This window comes from Mobula birostris, chromosome 29 (assembly GCF_030028105.1).
Source record: "Mobula birostris isolate sMobBir1 chromosome 29, sMobBir1.hap1, whole genome shotgun sequence".
NCBI lineage: Eukaryota > Metazoa > Chordata > Chondrichthyes > Myliobatiformes > Myliobatidae > Mobula > Mobula birostris.
The window spans coordinates 37,206,098-37,226,097 of NC_092398.1; the positions used below are offsets into that span (position 1 = coordinate 37,206,098).

At 54.1% G+C, this 20,000-nt stretch overlaps 1 protein-coding gene across 3 annotated transcripts in view; it reads left to right on the forward strand.

Moving 5' to 3' along the window:
* Positions 1–20,000, forward strand: part of u2af2a (U2 small nuclear RNA auxiliary factor 2a) — a 67,122-nt gene that overhangs the window by 19,494 nt on the left and 27,628 nt on the right. For 2 of the 3 annotated variants that reach the window (XM_072246320.1, XM_072246319.1), the window contains exons 2-5: positions 117–252; positions 808–911; positions 11,049–11,200; positions 14,316–14,432. In XM_072246320.1, the coding sequence (XP_072102421.1) occupies positions 117–252; positions 808–911; positions 11,049–11,200; positions 14,316–14,432 (509 nt within the window). The remainder of the gene's footprint in view (positions 1–116; positions 253–807; positions 912–11,048; positions 11,201–14,315; positions 14,433–20,000) is intronic. The other variant, XM_072246318.1, reaches the window with a different exon arrangement.

A 20,000-nucleotide genomic window follows, 5' to 3' on the forward strand; every position in this document is an offset into this window, starting at 1 on the left:
GAGATGGGGAGGGGGTCGGGCAGGGGTTTGAACCAGAGATAAGGAACACACCCCCAATGGGGTGATGGTGACTGTGACAGTTCCTCACTTCTGAAGCCATCCCATCATCCCTGCAGAACGTGATAAAGAAAACCGACACAAGAAGAAAAGTCGAAGCCGCTCCCGGAGCCGTGATCGGAAGCGGCGTAGTCGGAGTAGGGATCGAGGCAACCGGGACAGGCGAAGTGGCTCACGGGACCGCCGGCGACGGAGGTACAGTCAGTGACACAGGGCATTGGGGGAGAGGTGTTACTGAGGGATGGTGTGAGGGAGCTGGATCACCGTCAGTGGGGTTACAGGCTACTCACAATGGGGCGCTGGGTCTCATGGACAGTGTGAGGAAGCTGGATTAACGTAGTGAGGAGACTGTTAGTGCCACAACACTGGGGGAGAGGGGTCACTGAGAGACATTGTGGGGGAGCTGGATTAACATCAGTGGTGATACAGGGCTCTTGGGGGGAGGGGTCACTGAGAGACAGTGTGAGGGAACAGGATTAACATCAGTGGTGATACAGGGCTCTTGGGGAGAGGGGTCACTGAGAGACAGTGTGGGGGAGCTGGATTAACATCAGTGGTGATACAGGGCTCTTGGGGAGAGGGGTCACTGAGAGACAGTGTGAGGGAACAGGATTAATATCAGTGGTGATACAGGGCTCTTGGGGAGAGGGGTCACTGAGAGACAGTGTGAGGGAACAGGACTGAGTCACTGACGCAGGATGCTAGTGCTCTCCTGCCTGTTAAACATTCAGCCCTTTGTCTGTCTCACAGCCGATCTCCACGGCGCGTGCAGAAGAAGAAACCCTACAAGTACTGGGACGTCCCACCACCTGGATTTGAACACATCACGCCCATGCAGTACAAAGCAATGCAAGGTGAGCCCAATCGAGCCTCTCCGGATCAATCTCCCGTGTGCCACAGGGCACCGTCCCATCCTGAGACCCTTCACTGTTACTTCAAGGGATGGAGAGAGAATGTGCATGTGGGACTTTAGCCTGGCCCAGTGTGCTGTCGTCTGAATTTGTTCTGTATGCCCTCTCTCAGAGATGAGGAAGAGGGAGGGCGGGAGACATAAGAGGGGTATGCGGTAGGACTGGATAAGGTGGTAAAGAGGGGTAGGTGATAAGAGAGGGATGTGGTGGGACTGGGGAAGGGGATAGGAGGGGGATGTGAGACTGGGGAAGGGGATAGGGGGATGTGGGACTGGGGAAGGGGATAGGGGGATGTGGGACTGGGGAAGGGGATAGGGGGATGTGGGACTGGGGAAGGGGATAGGGGGATGTGGGACTGGGGAAGGGGATAGGAGGGGGATGTGGGACTGAGGAAGGGGATAGGGGGATGTGGGACTGGGGAAGGGGATAGGAGGGGGATGTGGGACTGGGGAAGGGGATAGGGGGATGTGGGACTAAGGAAGGGGATAGGAGGGGGATGTGGTGGGACTGGGGAAGGGGATAGGAGGGGGATGTGGGACTGGGGAAGGGGATAGGAGGGGGATGTGGTGGGACTGGGGAAGGGGATAGGAGGGGGATGTGGGACTGGGGAAGGGGATAGGAGGGGTATGTGGGACTGGGGAAGGGGATAGGGGGATGTGGGAGTGGGGAAGGGGATAGGAGGGGGATGTGGGACTGAGGAAGGGGATAGGAGGGGGATGTGGGACTGGGGAAGGGGATAGGAGGGGGATGTGGGACTGGGGAAGGGGATAGGAGGGGGATGTGGGACTGGGGAAGGGGATAGGGGGATGTGGTGGGACTGGGGAAGGGGATAGGAGGGGGATGTGGAACTGGGGAAGGGGATAGGGGGATGTGGGACTGGGGAAGGGGATAGGAGGGGGATGTGGGACTGGGGAAGGGGATAGGAGGATGTGGGACTGGGGAAGGGGATAGGAGGGGGATGTGGGACTGGGGAAGGGGATAGGGGGATGTGGGACTGGGGAAGGGGATAGGAGGGGGATGTGGAACTGGGGAAGGGGATAGGGGGATGTGGGACTGGGGAAGGGGATAGGAGGGGGATGTGGGACTGGGGAAGGGGATAGGGGGATGTGGGACTGGGGAAGGGGATAGGGGGATGTGGGACTGGGGAAGGGGATAGGGGGATGTGGGACTGGGGAAGGGGATAGGGGGATGTGGGACTGGGGAAGGGGATAGGGGGATGTGGTGGGACTGGGGAAGGGGATAGGAGGATGTGGGACTGGGGAAGGGGATAGGAGGGGGATGTGGGACTGGGGAAGGGGATAGGGGGATGTGGTGGGACTGGGGAAGGGGATAGGGGGATGTGGGACTGGGGAAGGGGATAGGAGGATGTGGGACTGGGGAAGGGGATAGGAGGGGGATGTGGTGGGACTTGGGAAGGGGATAGGAGGGGGATGTGGGACTGGGGAAGGGGATAGGAGGGGGATGTGGGACTGAGGAAGGGGATAGGAGGATGTGGGACTGGGGAAGGGGATAGGAGGGGGATGTGGTGGGACTTGGGAAGGGGATAGGAGGGGGATGTGGGACTGGGGAAGGGGATAGGAGGGGGATGTGGGACTGGGGAAGGGGATAGGAGGGGGATGTGGTGGGACTGAGGAAGGGGATAGGGGGATGTGGTGGGACTGGGGAAGGGGATAGGAGGGGGATGTGGTGTGACTGGGGAAGGGGATAGGGGGATGTGGGACTGAGGAAGGGGATAGGAGGGGGATGTGGTGGGACTGGGGAAGGGGATAGGAGGGGGATGTGGGACTGGGGAAGGGGATAGGAGGGGGATGTGGGACTGGGGAAGGGGATAGGAGGGGGATGTGGGACTGGGGAAGGGGATAGGGGGATGTGGGAGTGGGGAAGGGGATAGGAGGGGGATGTGGGACTGAGGAAGGGGATAGGAGGGGGATGTGGGACTGGGGAAGGGGATAAGAGGGGGATGTGGTGGGACTGGGGAAGGGGATAGGGGGATGTGGGACTGAGGAAGGGGATGGGGGATGTGGGACTGGGGAAGGGGATAGGGGGATGTGGGACTGAGGAAGGGGATAGGGGGATGTGGGACTGAGGAAGGGGATAGGAGGGGGATGTGGTGTGACTGGGGAAGTGGATAGGAGGGGGATGTGGGACTGGGGAAGGGGATAGGAGGGGGATGTGGGACTGGGGAAGGGGATAGGAGGGGGATGTGGGACTGGGGAAGGGGATAGGAGGGGGATGTGGTGGGACTGGGGAAGGGGATAGGGGGATGTGGGACTGGGGAAGGGGATAGGAGGGGGATGTGGGACTGAGGAAGGGGATAGGGGGATGTGGGACTGGGGAAGGGGATAGGGGGATGTGGGACTGGGGAAGGGGATAGGAGGGGGATGTGGGACTGGGGAAGGGGATAGGGGGATGTGGGACTGGGGAAGGGGATAGGAGGGGGATGTGGGACTGGGGAAGGGGATAGGAGGGGGATGTGGTGGGACTGGGGAAGGGGATAGGAGGGGAATGTGGGACTGAGGAAGGGGATAGGAGGGGGATGTGGGACTGGGGAAGGGGATAGGGGGATGTGGGACTGAGGAAGGGGATAGGAGGGGGATGTGGGACTGGGGAAGGGGATAGGGGGATGTGGTGGGACTGGGGAAGGGGATAGGAGGGGGATGTGGTGGGACTGGGGAAGGGGATAGGGGGATGTGGGACTGGGGAAGGGGATAGGGGGATGTGGGACTGAGGAAGGGGATAGGAGGGGGATGTGGGACTGGGGAAGGGGATAGGGGGATGTGGTGGGACTGGGGAAGGGGATAGGAGGGGGATGTGGTGGGACTGGGGAAGGGGATAGGGGGATGTGGGACTGGGGAAGGGGATAGGAGGGGGATGTGGGACTGGGGAAGGGGATAGGAGGGGGATGTGGGACTGGGGAAGGGGATAGGAGGGGGATGTGGGACTGAGGAAGGGGATAGGAGGGGGATGTGGGACTGGGGAAGGGGATAGGGGGATGTGGTGGGACTGGGGAAGGGGATAGGAGGGGGATGTGGTGGGACTGGGGAAGGGGATAGGGGGATGTGGGACTGGGGAAGGGGATAGGGGGATGTGGGACTGAGGAAGGGGATAGGAGGGGGATGTGGGACTGGGGAAGGGGATAGGGGGATGTGGTGGGACTGGGGAAGGGGATAGGAGGGGGATGTGGAACTGGGGAAGGGGATAGGGGGATGTGGGACTGGGGAAGGGGATAGGAGGGGGATGTGGGACTGGGGAAGGGGATAGGAGGATGTGGGACTGGGGAAGGGGATAGGAGGGGGATGTGGGACTGGGGAAGGGGATAGGGGGATGTGGGACTGGGGAAGGGGATAGGAGGGGGATGTGGGACTGGGGAAGGGGATAGGGGGATGTGGGACTGGGGAAGGGGATAGGGGGATGTGGGACTGGGGAAGGGGATAGGAGGGGGATGTGGGACTGGGGAAGGGGATAGGGGGATGTGGGACTGGGGAAGGGGATAGGGGGATGTGGGACTGGGGAAGGGGATAGTAGGGGGATGTGGTGGGACTGGGGAAGGGGATAGGAGGGGGATGTGGGACTGGGGAAGGGGATAGGAGGGGGATGTGGGACTGGGGAAGGGGATAGGAGGGGGATGTGGGACTGGGGAAGGGGATAGGAGGGGGATGTGGGACTGGGGAAGGGGATAGGAGGGGGATGTGGGACTGGCGAAGGGGATAGGAGGGGGATGTGGGACTGGGGAAGGGGATAGGAGGGGGATGTGGGACTGGGGAAGGGGATAGGAGGGGGATGTGGTGGGACTGGGGAAGGGGATAGGGGGATGTGGGACTGGGGAAGGGGATAGGAGGGGGATGTGGGACTGAGGAAGGGGATAGGGGGATGTGGGACTGGGGAAGGGGATAGGGGGATGTGGGACTGGGGAAGGGGATAGGAGGGGGATGTGGGACTGGGGAAGGGGATAGGGGGATGTGGGACTGGGGAAGGGGATAGGGGGATGTGGGACTGGGGAAGGGGATAGGAGGGGGATGTGGGACTGGGGAAGGGGATAGGAGGGGGATGTGGTGGGACTGGGGAAGGGGATAGGAGGGGAATGTGGGACTGAGGAAGGGGATAGGAGGGGGATGTGGGACTGGGGAAGGGGATAGGGGGATGTGGGACTGAGGAAGGGGGTAGGAGGGGGATGTGGGACTGGGGAAGGGGATAGGGGGATGTGGTGGGACTGGGGAAGGGGATAGGAGGGGGATGTGGTGGGACTGGGGAAGGGGATAGGGGGATGTGGGACTGGGGAAGGGGATAGGAGGGGGATGTGGGACTGGGGAAGGGGATAGGAGGGGGATGTGGGACTGAGGAAGGGGATAGGGGGATGTGGTGGGACTGGGGAAGGGGATAGGAGGGGGATGTGGTGGGACTGGGGAAGGGGATAGGAGGGGGATGTGGGACTGGGGAAGGGGATAGGAGGGGGATGTGGGACTGGGGAAGGGGATAGGAGGGGGATGTGGGACTGGGGAAGGGGATAGGAGGGGGATGTGGGACTGGGGAAGGGGATAGGGGGATGTGGGACTGGGGAAGGGGATAGGGGGATGTGGGACTGGGGAAGGGGATAGGGGGATGTGGGACTGGGGAAGGGGATAGGGGGATGTGGGACTGGGGAAGGGGATAGGGGATGTGGGACTGGGGAAGGGGATAGGAGGGGGATGTGGGACTGAGGAAGGGGATAGGAGGGGGATGTGGGACTGGCGAAGGGGATAGGAGGGGGATGTGGGACTGGGGAAGGGGATAGGAGGGGGATGTGGTGGGACTGGGGAAGGGGATAGGGGGATGTGGGACTGGGGAAGGGGATAGGAGGGGGATGTGGGACTGAGGAAGGGGATAGGGGGATGTGGGACTGGGGAAGGGGATAGGGGGATGTGGGACTGGGGAAGGGGATAGGAGGGGGATGTGGGACTGGGGAAGGGGATAGGGGGATGTGGGACTGGGGAAGGGGATAGGGGGATGTGGGACTGGGGAAGGGGATAGGAGGGGGATGTGGGACTGGGGAAGGGGATAGGAGGGGGATGTGGTGGGACTGGGGAAGGGGATAGGAGGGGAATGTGGGACTGAGGAAGGGGATAGGAGGGGGATGTGGGACTGGGGAAGGGGATAGGGGGATGTGGGACTGAGGAAGGGGGTAGGAGGGGGATGTGGGACTGGGGAAGGGGATAGGGGGATGTGGTGGGACTGGGGAAGGGGATAGGAGGGGGATGTGGTGGGACTGGGGAAGGGGATAGGGGGATGTGGGACTGGGGAAGGGGATAGGAGGGGGATGTGGGACTGGGGAAGGGGATATGAGGGGGATGTGGGACTGAGGAAGGGGATAGGGGGATGTGGTGGGACTGGGGAAGGGGATAGGAGGGGGATGTGGTGGGACTGGGGAAGGGGATAGGAGGGGGATGTGGGACTGGGGAAGGGGATAGGAGGGGGATGTGGTGGGACTGGGGAAGGGGATAGGGGGATGTGGGACTGGGGAAGGGGATAGGAGGGGGATGTGGGACTGGGGAAGGGGATATGAGGGGGATGTGGGACTGAGGAAGGGGATAGGGGGATGTGGTGGGACTGGGGAAGGGGATAGGAGGGGGATGTGGTGGGACTGGGGAAGGGGATAGGAGGGGGATGTGGGACTGGGGAAGGGGATAGGAGGGGGATGTGGGACTGGGGAAGGGGATAGGAGGGGGATGTGGGACTGGGGAAGGGGATAGGGGGATGTGGGACTGGGGAAGGGGATAGGGGGATGTGGGACTGGGGAAGGGGATAGGGGGATGTGGGACTGGGGAAGGGGATAGGAGGGGGATGTGGGACTGAGGAAGGGGATAGGGGGATGTGGGACTGGGGAAGGGGATAGGGGGATGTGGTGGGACTGGGGAAGGGGATAGGGCCATGTGGGACTGGGGAAGGGGATAGGAGGGGGATGTGGGACTGGGGAAGGGGATAGGAGGGGGATGTGGGACTGGGGAAGGGGATAGGGGGATGTGGTGGGACTGGGGAAGGGGATAGGAGGGGGATGTGGGACTGGGGAAGGGGATAGGGGGATGTGGGACTGGGGAAGGGGATAGGAGGGGGATGTGGAACTGGGGAAGGGGATAGGGGGATGTGGGACTGGGGAAGGGGATAGGAGGGGGATGTGGGACTGGGGAAGGGGATAGGAGGATGTGGGACTGGGGAAGGGGATAGGAGGGGGATGTGGGACTGGGGAAGGGGATAGGGGGATGTGGGACTGGGGAAGGGGATAGGAGGGGGATGTGGGACTGGGGAAGGGGATAGGGGGATGTGGGACTGGGGAAGGGGATAGGGGGATGTGGGACTGGGGAAGGGGATAGGAGGGGGATGTGGGACTGGGGAAGGGGATAGGGGGATGTGGGACTGGGGAAGGGGATAGGGGGATGTGGGACTGGGGAAGGGGATAGTAGGGGGATGTGGTGGGACTGGGGAAGGGGATAGGAGGGGGATGTGGGACTGGGGAAGGGGATAGGAGGGGGATGTGGGACTGGGGAAGGGGATAGGAGGGGGATGTGGGACTGGGGAAGGGGATAGGAGGGGGATGTGGGACTGGGGAAGGGGATAGGAGGGGGATGTGGGACTGGCGAAGGGGATAGGAGGGGGATGTGGGACTGGGGAAGGGGATAGGAGGGGGATGTGGTGGGACTGGGGAAGGGGATAGGGGGATGTGGGACTGGGGAAGGGGATAGGAGGGGGATGTGGGACTGAGGAAGGGGATAGGGGGATGTGGGACTGGGGAAGGGGATAGGGGGATGTGGGACTGGGGAAGGGGATAGGAGGGGGATGTGGGACTGGGGAAGGGGATAGGGGGATGTGGGACTGGGGAAGGGGATAGGGGGATGTGGGACTGGGGAAGGGGATAGGAGGGGGATGTGGGACTGGGGAAGGGGATAGGAGGGGGATGTGGTGGGACTGGGGAAGGGGATAGGAGGGGAATGTGGGACTGAGGAAGGGGATAGGAGGGGGATGTGGGACTGGGGAAGGGGATAGGGGGATGTGGGACTGAGGAAGGGGGTAGGAGGGGGATGTGGGACTGGGGAAGGGGATAGGGGGATGTGGTGGGACTGGGGAAGGGGATAGGAGGGGGATGTGGTGGGACTGGGGAAGGGGATAGGGGGTTGTGGGACTGGGGAAGGGGATAGGAGGGGGATGTGGGACTGGGGAAGGGGATAGGAGGGGGATGTGGGACTGAGGAAGGGGATAGGGGGATGTGGTGGGACTGGGGAAGGGGATAGGAGGGGGATGTGGTGGGACTGGGGAAGGGGATAGGAGGGGGATGTGGGACTGGGGAAGGGGATAGGAGGGGGATGTGGGACTGGGGAAGGGGATAGGAGGGGGATGTGGGACTGGGGAAGGGGATAGGGGGATGTGGGACTGGGGAAGGGGATAGGGGGATGTGGGACTGGGGAAGGGGATAGGGGGATGTGGGACTGGGGAAGGGGATAGGGGGATGTGGGACTGGGGAAGGGGATAGGGGATGTGGGACTGGGGAAGGGGATAGGAGGGGGATGTGGGACTGAGGAAGGGGATAGGAGGGGGATGTGGGACTGGCGAAGGGGATAGGAGTGGGATGTGGGACTGGGGAAGGGGATAGGAGGGGGATGTGGTGGGACTGGGGAAGGGGATAGGGGGATGTGGGACTGGGGAAGGGGATAGGAGGGGGATGTGGGACTGAGGAAGGGGATAGGGGGATGTGGGACTGGGGAAGGGGATAGGGGGATGTGGGACTGGGGAAGGGGATAGGAGGGGGATGTGGGACTGGGGAAGGGGATAGGGGGATGTGGGACTGGGGAAGGGGATAGGGGGATGTGGGACTGGGGAAGGGGATAGGAGGGGGATGTGGGACTGGGGAAGGGGATAGGAGGGGGATGTGGTGGGACTGGGGAAGGGGATAGGAGGGGAATGTGGGACTGAGGAAGGGGATAGGAGGGGGATGTGGGACTGGGGAAGGGGATAGGGGGATGTGGGACTGAGGAAGGGGGTAGGAGGGGGATGTGGGACTGGGGAAGGGGATAGGGGGATGTGGTGGGACTGGGGAAGGGGATAGGAGGGGGATGTGGTGGGACTGGGGAAGGGGATAGGGGGATGTGGGACTGGGGAAGGGGATAGGAGGGGGATGTGGGACTGGGGAAGGGGATAGGAGGGGGATGTGGGACTGAGGAAGGGGATAGGGGGATGTGGTGGGACTGGGGAAGGGGATAGGAGGGGGATGTGGTGGGACTGGGGAAGGGGATAGGAGGGGGATGTGGGACTGGGGAAGGGGATAGGAGGGGGATGTGGGACTGGGGAAGGGGATAGGAGGGGGATGTGGGACTGGGGAAGGGGATAGGGGGATGTGGGACTGGGGAAGGGGATAGGGGGATGTGGGACTGGGGAAGGGGATAGGGGGATGTGGGACTGGGGAAGGGGATAGGAGGGGGATGTGGGACTGAGGAAGGGGATAGGGGGATGTGGGACTGGGGAAGGGGATAGGGGGATGTGGTGGGACTGGGGAAGGGGATAGGGCCATGTGGGACTGGGGAAGGGGATAGGAGGGGGATGTGGGACTGGGGAAGGGGATAGGAGGGGGATGTGGGACTGGGGAAGGGGATAGGGGGATGTGGTGGGACTGGGGAAGGGGATAGGAGGGGGATGTGGAACTGGGGAAGGGGATAGGGGGATGTGGGACTGGGGAAGGGGATAGGAGGGGGATGTGGGACTGGGGAAGGGGATAGGAGGATGTGGGACTGGGGAAGGGGATAGGAGGGGGATGTGGGACTGGGGAAGGGGATAGGGGGATGTGGGACTGGGGAAGGGGATAGGAGGGGGATGTGGAACTGGGGAAGGGGATAGGGGGATGTGGGACTGGGGAAGGGGATAGGAGGGGGATGTGGTGTGACTGGGGAAGGGGATAGGGGGATGTGGTGGGACTGGGGAAGGGGATAGGAGGGGGATGTGGGACTGGGGAAGGGGATAGGGGGATGTGGTGGGACTGGGGAAGGGGATAGGAGGGGGATGTGGTGTGACTGGGGAAGGGGATAGGGGGATGTGGGACTGGGGAAGGGGATAGGGGGATGTGGGACTGGGGAAGGGGATAGGAGGATGTGGGACTGGGGAAGGGGATAGGGGGATGTGGTGGGACTGGGGAAGGGGATAGGGGGATGTGGTGTGACTGGGGAAGGGGATAGGAGAGGGATGTGGGACTGGGGAAGGGGATAGGGGGATGTGGTGGGACTGGGGAAGGGGATAGGAGGGGGATGTGGATGGACTGGGGAAGGGGATAGGAGGGGGATGTGGATGGACTGGGGAAGGGGATAGGAGGGGGATGTGGATGGACTGGGGAAGGGGATAGGAGGGGGATGTGGATGGACTTGGGAAGGGGATAGGAGGGGGATGTGGTGTGACTGGGGAAGGGGATAGGAGGGGGATGTGGGACTGGGGAAGGGGATAGGAGAGGGATGTGGATGGACTGGGGAAGGGGATAGGAGGGGGATGTGGTGTGACTGGGGAAGGTGGTAAAGAGGAGGAAGACAGGTTCAGCTGTTTTGCATTTGCATGAAGTTGGAGTGGATTGGAGAAGGGAATGGATGAGGTCTGAATTTGAGGAGGAAAGGGGAGGGAGAATGGGGAAGGGGTGAAATTAGCAAGTGAGGATGAAACAGGAATTGGGGGGATTGAACTGGAGAAGCAGAAATGGAATAGGAGGGGAGAGATTGGGGAATGGGGAAGGTTTCAGAAGGGGTGAAAATGTGAAGAGGGAATTGAGGTGAGTAGGAGGATTGGAGGACAGAGGAAATGGGGAAGAACCTAACAGATGTTGAAAGCCCTCAAAAATGGGGGCGATGGTTCTGGGAGTTGGGGAGAGAATAGAGAGTTGGAGGGAAGGACGAGGAGAGACGGTGAATGAAACCAGACAGTATGTTGCAGTATTCATCTCCCACTGCAGTTCTAGGACGGGTTTAGGGGATGGTCTTGTCGCATTGGGAATGTAGGCAGCCACTGTATGCTTACACTTGTCTAATCTTCTCTTATTCCTGTCCTCTTTCTCCCTTGCCTTCGGTTTCGAATTTTATAAAGCGGCAGGTCAGATTCCAGCAACAGCGCTGCTTCCCACAGTCACCCCTGACGGGCTCGCCGTCACCCCAACACAAGTACCCGTCGTGGGTAGTCAAATGACCAGACAGGCCAGGCGGCTCTACGTGGGAAACATCCCGTTCGGAGTGACTGAGGTAATCGCCAACCCTTCACCCACTACTGGGGTCAGACAGATAGTGAACCTCCCTCCACACTGTCCCATCACACACTCCCGGGGTCAGACACAGAGTGAATCTCCCTCCACACCATCCCATCACACACTCCCGGGGTCAGACAGAGAGTGAATCTCCCTCCACACCGTCCCATCACACACTCCCGGGGTCAGACAGAGAATGAATCTCCCTCCACACCATCCCATCACACACTCCCGGGGTCAGACACAGAGTGAATCTCCCTCCACACCGTCCCATCACACACTCCCGGGGTCAGACACAGAGTGAAGCTCCCTCCGCACCGTCCCATCACACACTCCCGGGGTCAGACAGAGAGTGAAGCTCCCTCCACACCGTCCCGTCATACACTCCCAGGGTCAGACAGAGAGTGAAGCTGTGTCCGCACCGTCCCATCACACACTGTCCGCACTTTTCATCATGTCTGCCCCAAGGTGTGTGTGATGGGACAGTATGGACGGAGATCACTCTGTGTCTGAACCCGGGAGAGAGTGATGGGACGGTGCGGATGGGGCTTCACTCTCTGTATGTGTGAAACTCCTTCCACACTGTCCCAGCACTCCCGGGGTCAGACACAGAGTGAATCTCCCTCCACACCGTCCCATCACACACTCCCGGGGTCAGACACAGAGTGAAGCTCCCTCCGCACCGTCCCATCACACACTCCCGGGGTCAGACAGAGAGTGAAGCTCCCTCCACACCGTCCCGTCATACACTCCCAGGGTCAGACAGAGAGTGAAGCTGTGTCCGCACCGTCCCATCACACACTGTCCGCACTTTTCATCATGTCTGCCCCAAGGTTTGTGTGATGGGACAGTATGGACGGAGATCACTCTGTGTCTGAACCCGGGAGAGAGTGATGGGACGGTGCGGATGGGGCTTCACTCTCTGTATGTGTGAAACTCCTTCCACTCTGTCCCAGCACTCCCGGGGTCAGACACAGAGTGATTTCCCCTCCACACCTTCCCATCACACACACCCAGTGTGACACACCAAGTGAAGCTCCTTCTACGCTGTCCCGTCACACACTACCAGGGTCAGACACAGATCCCATTCAGGGATGCAAGTAGGAGGTACCTTTATGGACTGCTGTTGTCCACCATCCTGACACACCATGGCGTGCTGTCTTTCCACCTGGAGGTGAGGGGGTGGGGGTCCCTAACGGATGTTCCCTTTTAAGGGAGTTCTTCCCATGCACCTTGGGCATCTGTGGGGGGATGGGTACTGCTTAGAACGGTGCCCTGTTACAAGTTCCTTAGCTTGTTCACAGATCTCTTAGCCGCGTGTCACTTCTGCGGGCTGGAGGAGACTGTGTACCACATGTACATGGAGTGTGCGAGGCTGCAACCCCGTTTTGCATCTCTGCGGGGGCTGCTCCTTGCCTTCTGGTTACACTTTAGCCCCACCCTATTTGTATATGGTCATCCTGGAAGGAGGGATGAGGACGCCCTTGTCAACTTGCTCCTGGGGCTTGTGAAAACAGGTATCCGTGGGTACTGGAAATTGGTATTGGAGGGATCTGCCCAGGCAGACTGCCTGGCAATATTTAGGAGGTATGTCCATTCCCTGGTAACCTTTGAGGGGGAACACATGCTGTCCACGGCAGCCATAGAGGCATTCCGGGACCACTGGGCACCGTGGGGGATTAGTGCCGTCGTTGACAGAAGGAAACATTTTAGTTTAATGTCATTTGTCAAGTAGTTATGTAGTAATTATGTTAGTCACTGGTTTGTAGCACTGAATTCGTAATGAAGATATTTTGTAAAGCAAAAGGGTCAGACACAGATTGAAGCTCCCTCCACACGGTTGCAATCCACGCTCCCAGGATCAGACATAGGGTGAAGCTCCGTTCACACCATCCCATCACACACTCCATGGTGAGACACAGTGAAGCTCCCTCCACACCAGATCACAGACAAAATGAGGTGTTGTAAAGTGCCGAAGGTTTCAGCCTGAAACATTGACTGTACTTTTTTCCATAGACATTGCCTGGCCTGCTGAGTTCCTCCAGCATTTTGTGTGTGTTGCTTGGATTTCCAGCATCTGCAGAGTTCTTGTTCGTTGTAGGATGTTGCTGGGACTGTTACTTAGGTGTAAGGAGACAGGCAAGCAATGTGGATAAACTGCAGGCTAGAGACAGGGAAAGAGAGTGGAGACTAATCAGGGGAGGATTCAGTGAGACAGAAATCAGAAGTAGATGGAGTTTAACCTGGTTCAGTGTGACGTGTTTCCCTTTGGGAGGTTAAATGTAAAGGGAGAGAACAGTTAATGGCAGGACCCTTAACAGTGTTGATGGACCCTTAACAGAGGGATCCTGATCGCTACAAGTCCCTACACTCCCTGTCCTCCTGTTCAAACTCTCCCCATCTCTAACCCAGGGGTCCCAACCTGGGCTCCATGGACACCTTGCTTAATGGCATGTTAAAGATTGGGTACCACTGCACCCCAAAAAAAAAGTGGTCATGTGCTTGTCTTCATTGGTTGTGGCATTGAGAACAAGAGTTGGGAAGTCACGTAGCTGTATAAAACTCTGTTCAGAACGTGCTTGGGGGGATTGTGTGCAGTTCTGGTTGCGGCATTGCCCGAATGGAGTGGGGGCTTCGGAGAGGGTGCAGGAGAGGTTCACCAGGGTACTGCCTGAATCAGAGCGCAGGAACTATGCGGAGAGGGTGGACAAATTTCGTAGTTTACTCTGGATGGCAGAAGCTGAGGGGAGATCTGATAAAGGTTTATAAGATTGAGAGGCACAGATAGAGTAGAGAGACAGTATCTGTTCCCCCAGGGTGGAGATATTTAATACCAGAGGTCATGTGTTTAAGGTGAGAGGAGGTAAGTTCCAAGGAGATGTGAGGGGCAAGTTTTTTTTTATAACAGAGTGTTAGGTGACTGGAGTATGCTGCCTTGGTTAGTGGTGGAGGCACATACAATCGAGGCGTTTCGGAGGTATTAATCAGATGCGTGTATGGGCAGGGATCAGACTGTGTGGACTAACAGGATAACCTAGCCTGGTGTAGCAGACAGCACCGATGTGATGGGCTGAAGGCCTCAGCTGTTCTAACACTCTCTCACTCCCAAATAGGAGGCGATGGCAGACTTCTTCAATGCGCAGATGCGTTTGGCTGCCCTCTCCCAAGCAGCGGGCAACCCTGTCCTGGCCGTACAAATCAACCAGGATAAGAACTTCGCCTTCCTCGAGGTAAGAAGAGAGTTTGGGGGTGGACGGGCCGGCATTGTGGATTTCAAGTGAGGGCATCTGTTCTACCCCTTGATATGATAGTGAATGATCTATCTCCCAAAGCAATCACTGCATGAAGTATTCTGTGTGGGCGCATAACTCCTGGTACAGAACGGCTCTGCCAGTGACCACAGGAAACCTCAGAGAGATGTGGACACAGGTCAGCACATCTCGGAAACCAGCCTCACCTCCATGGACTCTGTCTACACTTCCCAATGCCTTGGTAATGCATCTGACCGCTACACCACTGTGATGCCCATGTTCTGAGGGTGTACTCTGGTCCTAGTTTCTCCCACAATTGGAAACACCCTCACCACATCATGTCTATCTAGGCCTTCCAGTATTTGATATGTTTCAATGAGATTCCCGTGCCCCCATTCCTCTAAACTCCAGTGAGGCCAGGCTGAGAGCCATCAAACGCTCCTTGTACATTAACCCTTTCATTCCAAAATAATTTTTGTGAACATCATCTGAACTGTCTCCAATGCCAGTGTACTCTTTCTTAAATAAAGGGCCCAAAACTGCTCCCAGTACTCTAAATGTGGTCTGACCAATGCCTTATAAAGCCTCAGCATTATATTACAAGTCCTCTTGAAACGTTTGGTAACATTGTCTTCCTTACTACCTAGTGAAGCTGTAATCTATGGTTTTTTTGTCAGAGAGCCTGCGATATGGCAGCTTAAGTCAAGGTTGTTCCTGTTGCATTTCAAAATTGTGTTTATTGTCATTTGAACAAGGTCAAAATACATTTATTATTAAAGTATACACAGCACACAACCCCAAGATTCCTCTTCAACCCTGGGTTCATGTGTCCACAGGGACAATGAAAAACTAGTACCAAAAGATGGATTCTCACCCTCAGTCTACTTAATCATGGCCCATTCTCTGTAACTGTAACACCTTATTCTGCACTCTGTTATTGTTTTCCCTTGATCTCCAATGCACTGTGTAGTGATCTGATCTGTGTGAAATTTTCTATGTATCTCAGAACATGTGACAATAGTAAACCAATTCCAGTAAGCACAGGAACAGGAGTTATCCATTTGGCCCATTAAGCCAGCTCCGCCTTTGAAAAGGATCACCGCTGATCTTGCCGTTGACTCAGTTCCACCACCTGCCTTGTCCCCATAACCCTGAATTCCTCTGCTATTCAAAAATCTGTCTAAGTGTGTCTTAAAGATATTTAATGAGCTAGCCTCAACTGCTTCACTGGGCAGAGAATTCACAGATTTTCTACCGCCTGGAAAGAACCTCTCCTCATCTCTGTCCTGCATCTATTCCCCTGAATATTGCGGCTATCTCCCCTCGTACTTACTCAAACCTCTTAAATGTTGAAAACCAACCCACATCTACCACCTCTGCTGGCAGTTTGTTCCCCCTCGTGTTTCCCTTAAACAGTTCACCTTTCACTCTTAACCCATGACTTCACACCCAACCTCAGTGAAAAAGCCTGCCTGCATTTACCCTATCCATACCCTTCATAATTTTGTATACCTCTATCAAATCTCCCCTCGGTCTTCTACATTCTAGGGAACCAAGTTCTAACCTATTCAGTCTTTCCCTGTAACACAGATCCTCAATTCTGGCAACATCCTTCGTAAATTTTCTCTGCACTCTTTCAATCTTATCAATATCTTCCCTGTAGATAGGTGACCGAAACTGCACACAATATTCCAAATTAGACTTCACCAACATCTTATACTGCTTCAATCTTCTGTACTCAGTATTATTATAAAGGCCAGTGTGCCAAAAGCTGTCCTTACCATAAGACATAGGAGCAGAATTAGGTGATTTGACCCATCAGACCTTCTTTACCAGTGACTGAACCTGCACATTAACCTGCACAAAGATTCACAAGGCCTCTGATTTCTGAATTTTCCTCCCCATATAGGAAATAATCAACTCTTTCATTTCTTCTACCAAAGTACACGACCATATACTTTCCAACACTTTGTGCGTTCTCCTAATCTGTTCAAGTCCCTCTGCACCCTCTGCTTCCTCAAAACTATCTGCCCCTCCACCTACCTTCATATTGTCTGCAAACTTGGCCACAAAACCATCAGTTCTGTCATCCAAATCATTGACAGGTTACGTGAAAAGAAACAGTTACAACACTGATCCACCAGGGGGGGCGTCACGTGATGACGTGGGATTGAGACGTGTAAATCCAGCTCTCCCGTAAAAAATCAGCAAAGTACCGTTTAAACAAAACAAAGTTAATAAATGCTTTCCGAAAACTATTTATAAACTTTGCAAGACTACTTTACGATATGCTTCCTAAACCGCAACAGAAGAAGTCTGCTGTTGCGAAGCCGCCGCGAGTTGGGAAGAAAAAAGGGCCTACTGCAACGATGGAGCCTCGGATTCAGGTTGGATCTCCTTCGGTAGAACAGGGAGCAATGACGGCGGTAGCGGTCTCTCCGAAGAAGGTGCCGGAAATGCGCATGCGCAAAGAAGAGTGCATGCGCAAATCGACACAACGCAAACTACAAGAACCGACAGCCACTGCAATTGAAAATGACTCAGAGTCAGAATTGGATTCCGCAGAGAACACAGATGAAGAAGAGGAGAAAGAATTGGAAGCGACTGGAAGTAAAGGAGATGATGGAAACATAAGAGAGGCTATATTGCAATTAATGGCTGAACTAAGAAAAGTAAGAGAAGAGCTTAGAGATATGAAGATGTGCTATAATAAAGCTATGGAAAGACAGGATAAAATGGATAAGAAGCTTCAGAAGATGGAAAGAGCAATGGGGCATATGGATGATAGAGTGGAAAAAACAGAAAATGATCTGCTTGTCTGGAACTCGGAAAGAAACCGACTCTTGGAGAAAGTGGACATGTTGGAAAATTTCAGTAGACGTAATAATATTAAAATTGTTGGTCTTAAAGAAAGTATGGAGGGAGAAAATCCAATAGAATTTTTTCAAAGATGGATCCTGGAAGTTTTGCAAATGGAAGAGGAGGTTCGACCAATTGAAATTGAGCGGGCACGTAGAGCTCTAAGACCAAAACCAAAAGATGACCAATATTCACAATTTTTAATAAAATTCTTAAGATTTCAAGACAAGGAAAGGACTCTACAGGCAGCTGCTCAAGCTGCCAAGGATAGAAAAGGGCCATTGATGATTCAAGGGGACAAAGTTTTTTTCTACCCTGATATAAGTTATGAACTTTTGAAGAGAAGGAAGAAATTTAATCCAGTGGAAAAAACCCTATGGGATCATGGTTATCAATTTATATTGTGTTATCCTGCAACCTTGAAGATTTTTTTGCCTGGTGGAGAAAAAAGATTTTTTGATGACTACCGGAAAGCAGAGCAGTTTGTGCAAGATTCTCTGAATATTCACCAGATACAAGAACAAATCCAGGGGAGTGAGATAGATTGAAGATGAAGATTGGGTCAAAGAATGGACTTGTTGGATTTTTGAAGGCGGATGAATATATAAATATATTATTAATTATATGAGGGGGGTAAGAAAGGTTAAAATTGGAGGAATATTAGTTAGGAATAGTAACATTAATTTTGTCTATATAAATTTTTTTTTGTTGTGGGGGAGCTGGAAGAAGCACTGACCAATTGCTACGCTAATCATGTGTGCAAGCGTGGCTTTAGCCACGACCCGTAAAATGGAGGTGGTTAGTGTTGTGTATCTTTTCATTCACAACATTAGTGGGGAGGTATTTTATTTTTTCTTTTTTTGTATCCTTTCTATCTTTTTTTTTTCTTTTTGCTTGGAGGGTTGGGAGGGAAACACATAGCAGCATGGTGAAGTTCAAAGAGATTCCCCAAGGAACTATGAGAGTTGAGAAGATAAGTAATGTTTTAGATTGGAATAACTTTGTTAAGAATAATGACTAATTTCTTGAATTTTTTGAGTTTTAATGTTAACGTGCTTAATGGACCAGTGAAAAGAAAAAGAATCTTAACACATATTAAGAAAATGAAGATAGATTTAGCTTTTTTACAGGAAACGCACCTAACAGAAACAGAACATCAGAAACTAGAGAGGGATTGGGTGGGTAGTGTTGTTGCGGCTTCATTTAATTCAAAAGCGAGGGGAGTAGCAATTTTGATCAATAAAACGTTACCAATTAGAATACAAAATGTAATAACTGATTCTGCGGGCAGATATGTGATTATACATTGTCAACTTTTCTCTGAACTATGGACTTTTATGAATATTTATGCACCAGATGAAAATGATGCAAAATTCATACAAGAAGCTTTTTTGAATTTGGCGGATGCACATGAAAAAATTAATTGGAGGAGACTTTAATTTTTGCTTAGACCCAGTCTTAGATAGATCAACCAAGGCTGTTATAAAATCGAAGGTAGTAAATCTAACTTTATCATTGATGAAAGGTTTAAATTTGATTGATATATGGAGAAGAATCAATCCTAAAGAAAGAGACTATTCGTTCTATACTCATAGACATAAAACTTACTCAAGGATAGATCTTTTCCTATTATCAATGTATATTCAACACAGAGTGAAAAATATGGAATATAAAGTAAGAATATTATCAGATCATTCTCCTTTATTAATGACAATAATAATGGCTGATAAGGAAGAAGTGGCTTATAGATGGAGATTTAATTCAACATTATTAAAACGTCAAGATTTTTGTGATTTTATGAAAAAGCAGATTCAATTTTTTTTGGATACGAACTTTCATTCAGTGGATGATAAATTTATATTATGGGATGCGATGAAAGCATATCTTAGGGGCCAGGTAATAAGTTATACGTCTAAAATTAAGAAAGAATATATGGCAGAATTAGATCAATTGGAAAAAGAGATTACAAAATTAGAAAAAGAATCTCAAAGATATATGTCAGAAGAAAAACGAAGGCAACTTGTCAATAAGCAGTTACAATATAATACGCTTCAGACATATAGAATGGAAAAAACAATAAGAATTAAGCAAAGGTATTATGAGTTAGGTGAGAGTGCACATAAAATTCTTGCCTGGCAGTTGAAAACAGAACAAGCTTCCAAAACAATAAATGCAATTAGAACAAGGGCAAATAAAATATCTTATAAACCTCTTGAAATAAATGAAACCTTTAAAAGTTTCTATTCTGAATTATATCAATCAGAATCACAAAATGATGTTAATGAGATAGAAAAACAACAGGAATTCTGCAGATGCTGGAAATTCAAGCAACACACATCAAAGTTGCTGGTGAACGCAGCAGGCCAGGCAGCATCTGTAGGAAGAGGTGCAGTCGACGTTTCAGGCCGAGACCCTTCGTCAGGACTAACTGAAGGAAGAGTGAGTAAGGGATTTGAAAGTTGGAGGGGGAGGGGGAGATCCAAAATGATAGGAGAAGACAGGAGGGGGAGGGATAGAGCCAAGAGCTGGACAGGTGATTGGCAAAAGGGGATACGAGAGGATCATGGGACAGGAGGTCCGGGAAGAAAGACAAGGGGGGGGGACCCAGAGGATGGGCAAGAGGTATATTCAGAGGGACAGAGGGAGAAAAAGGAGAGTGAGAGAAAGAATGTGTGCATAAAAATGAGT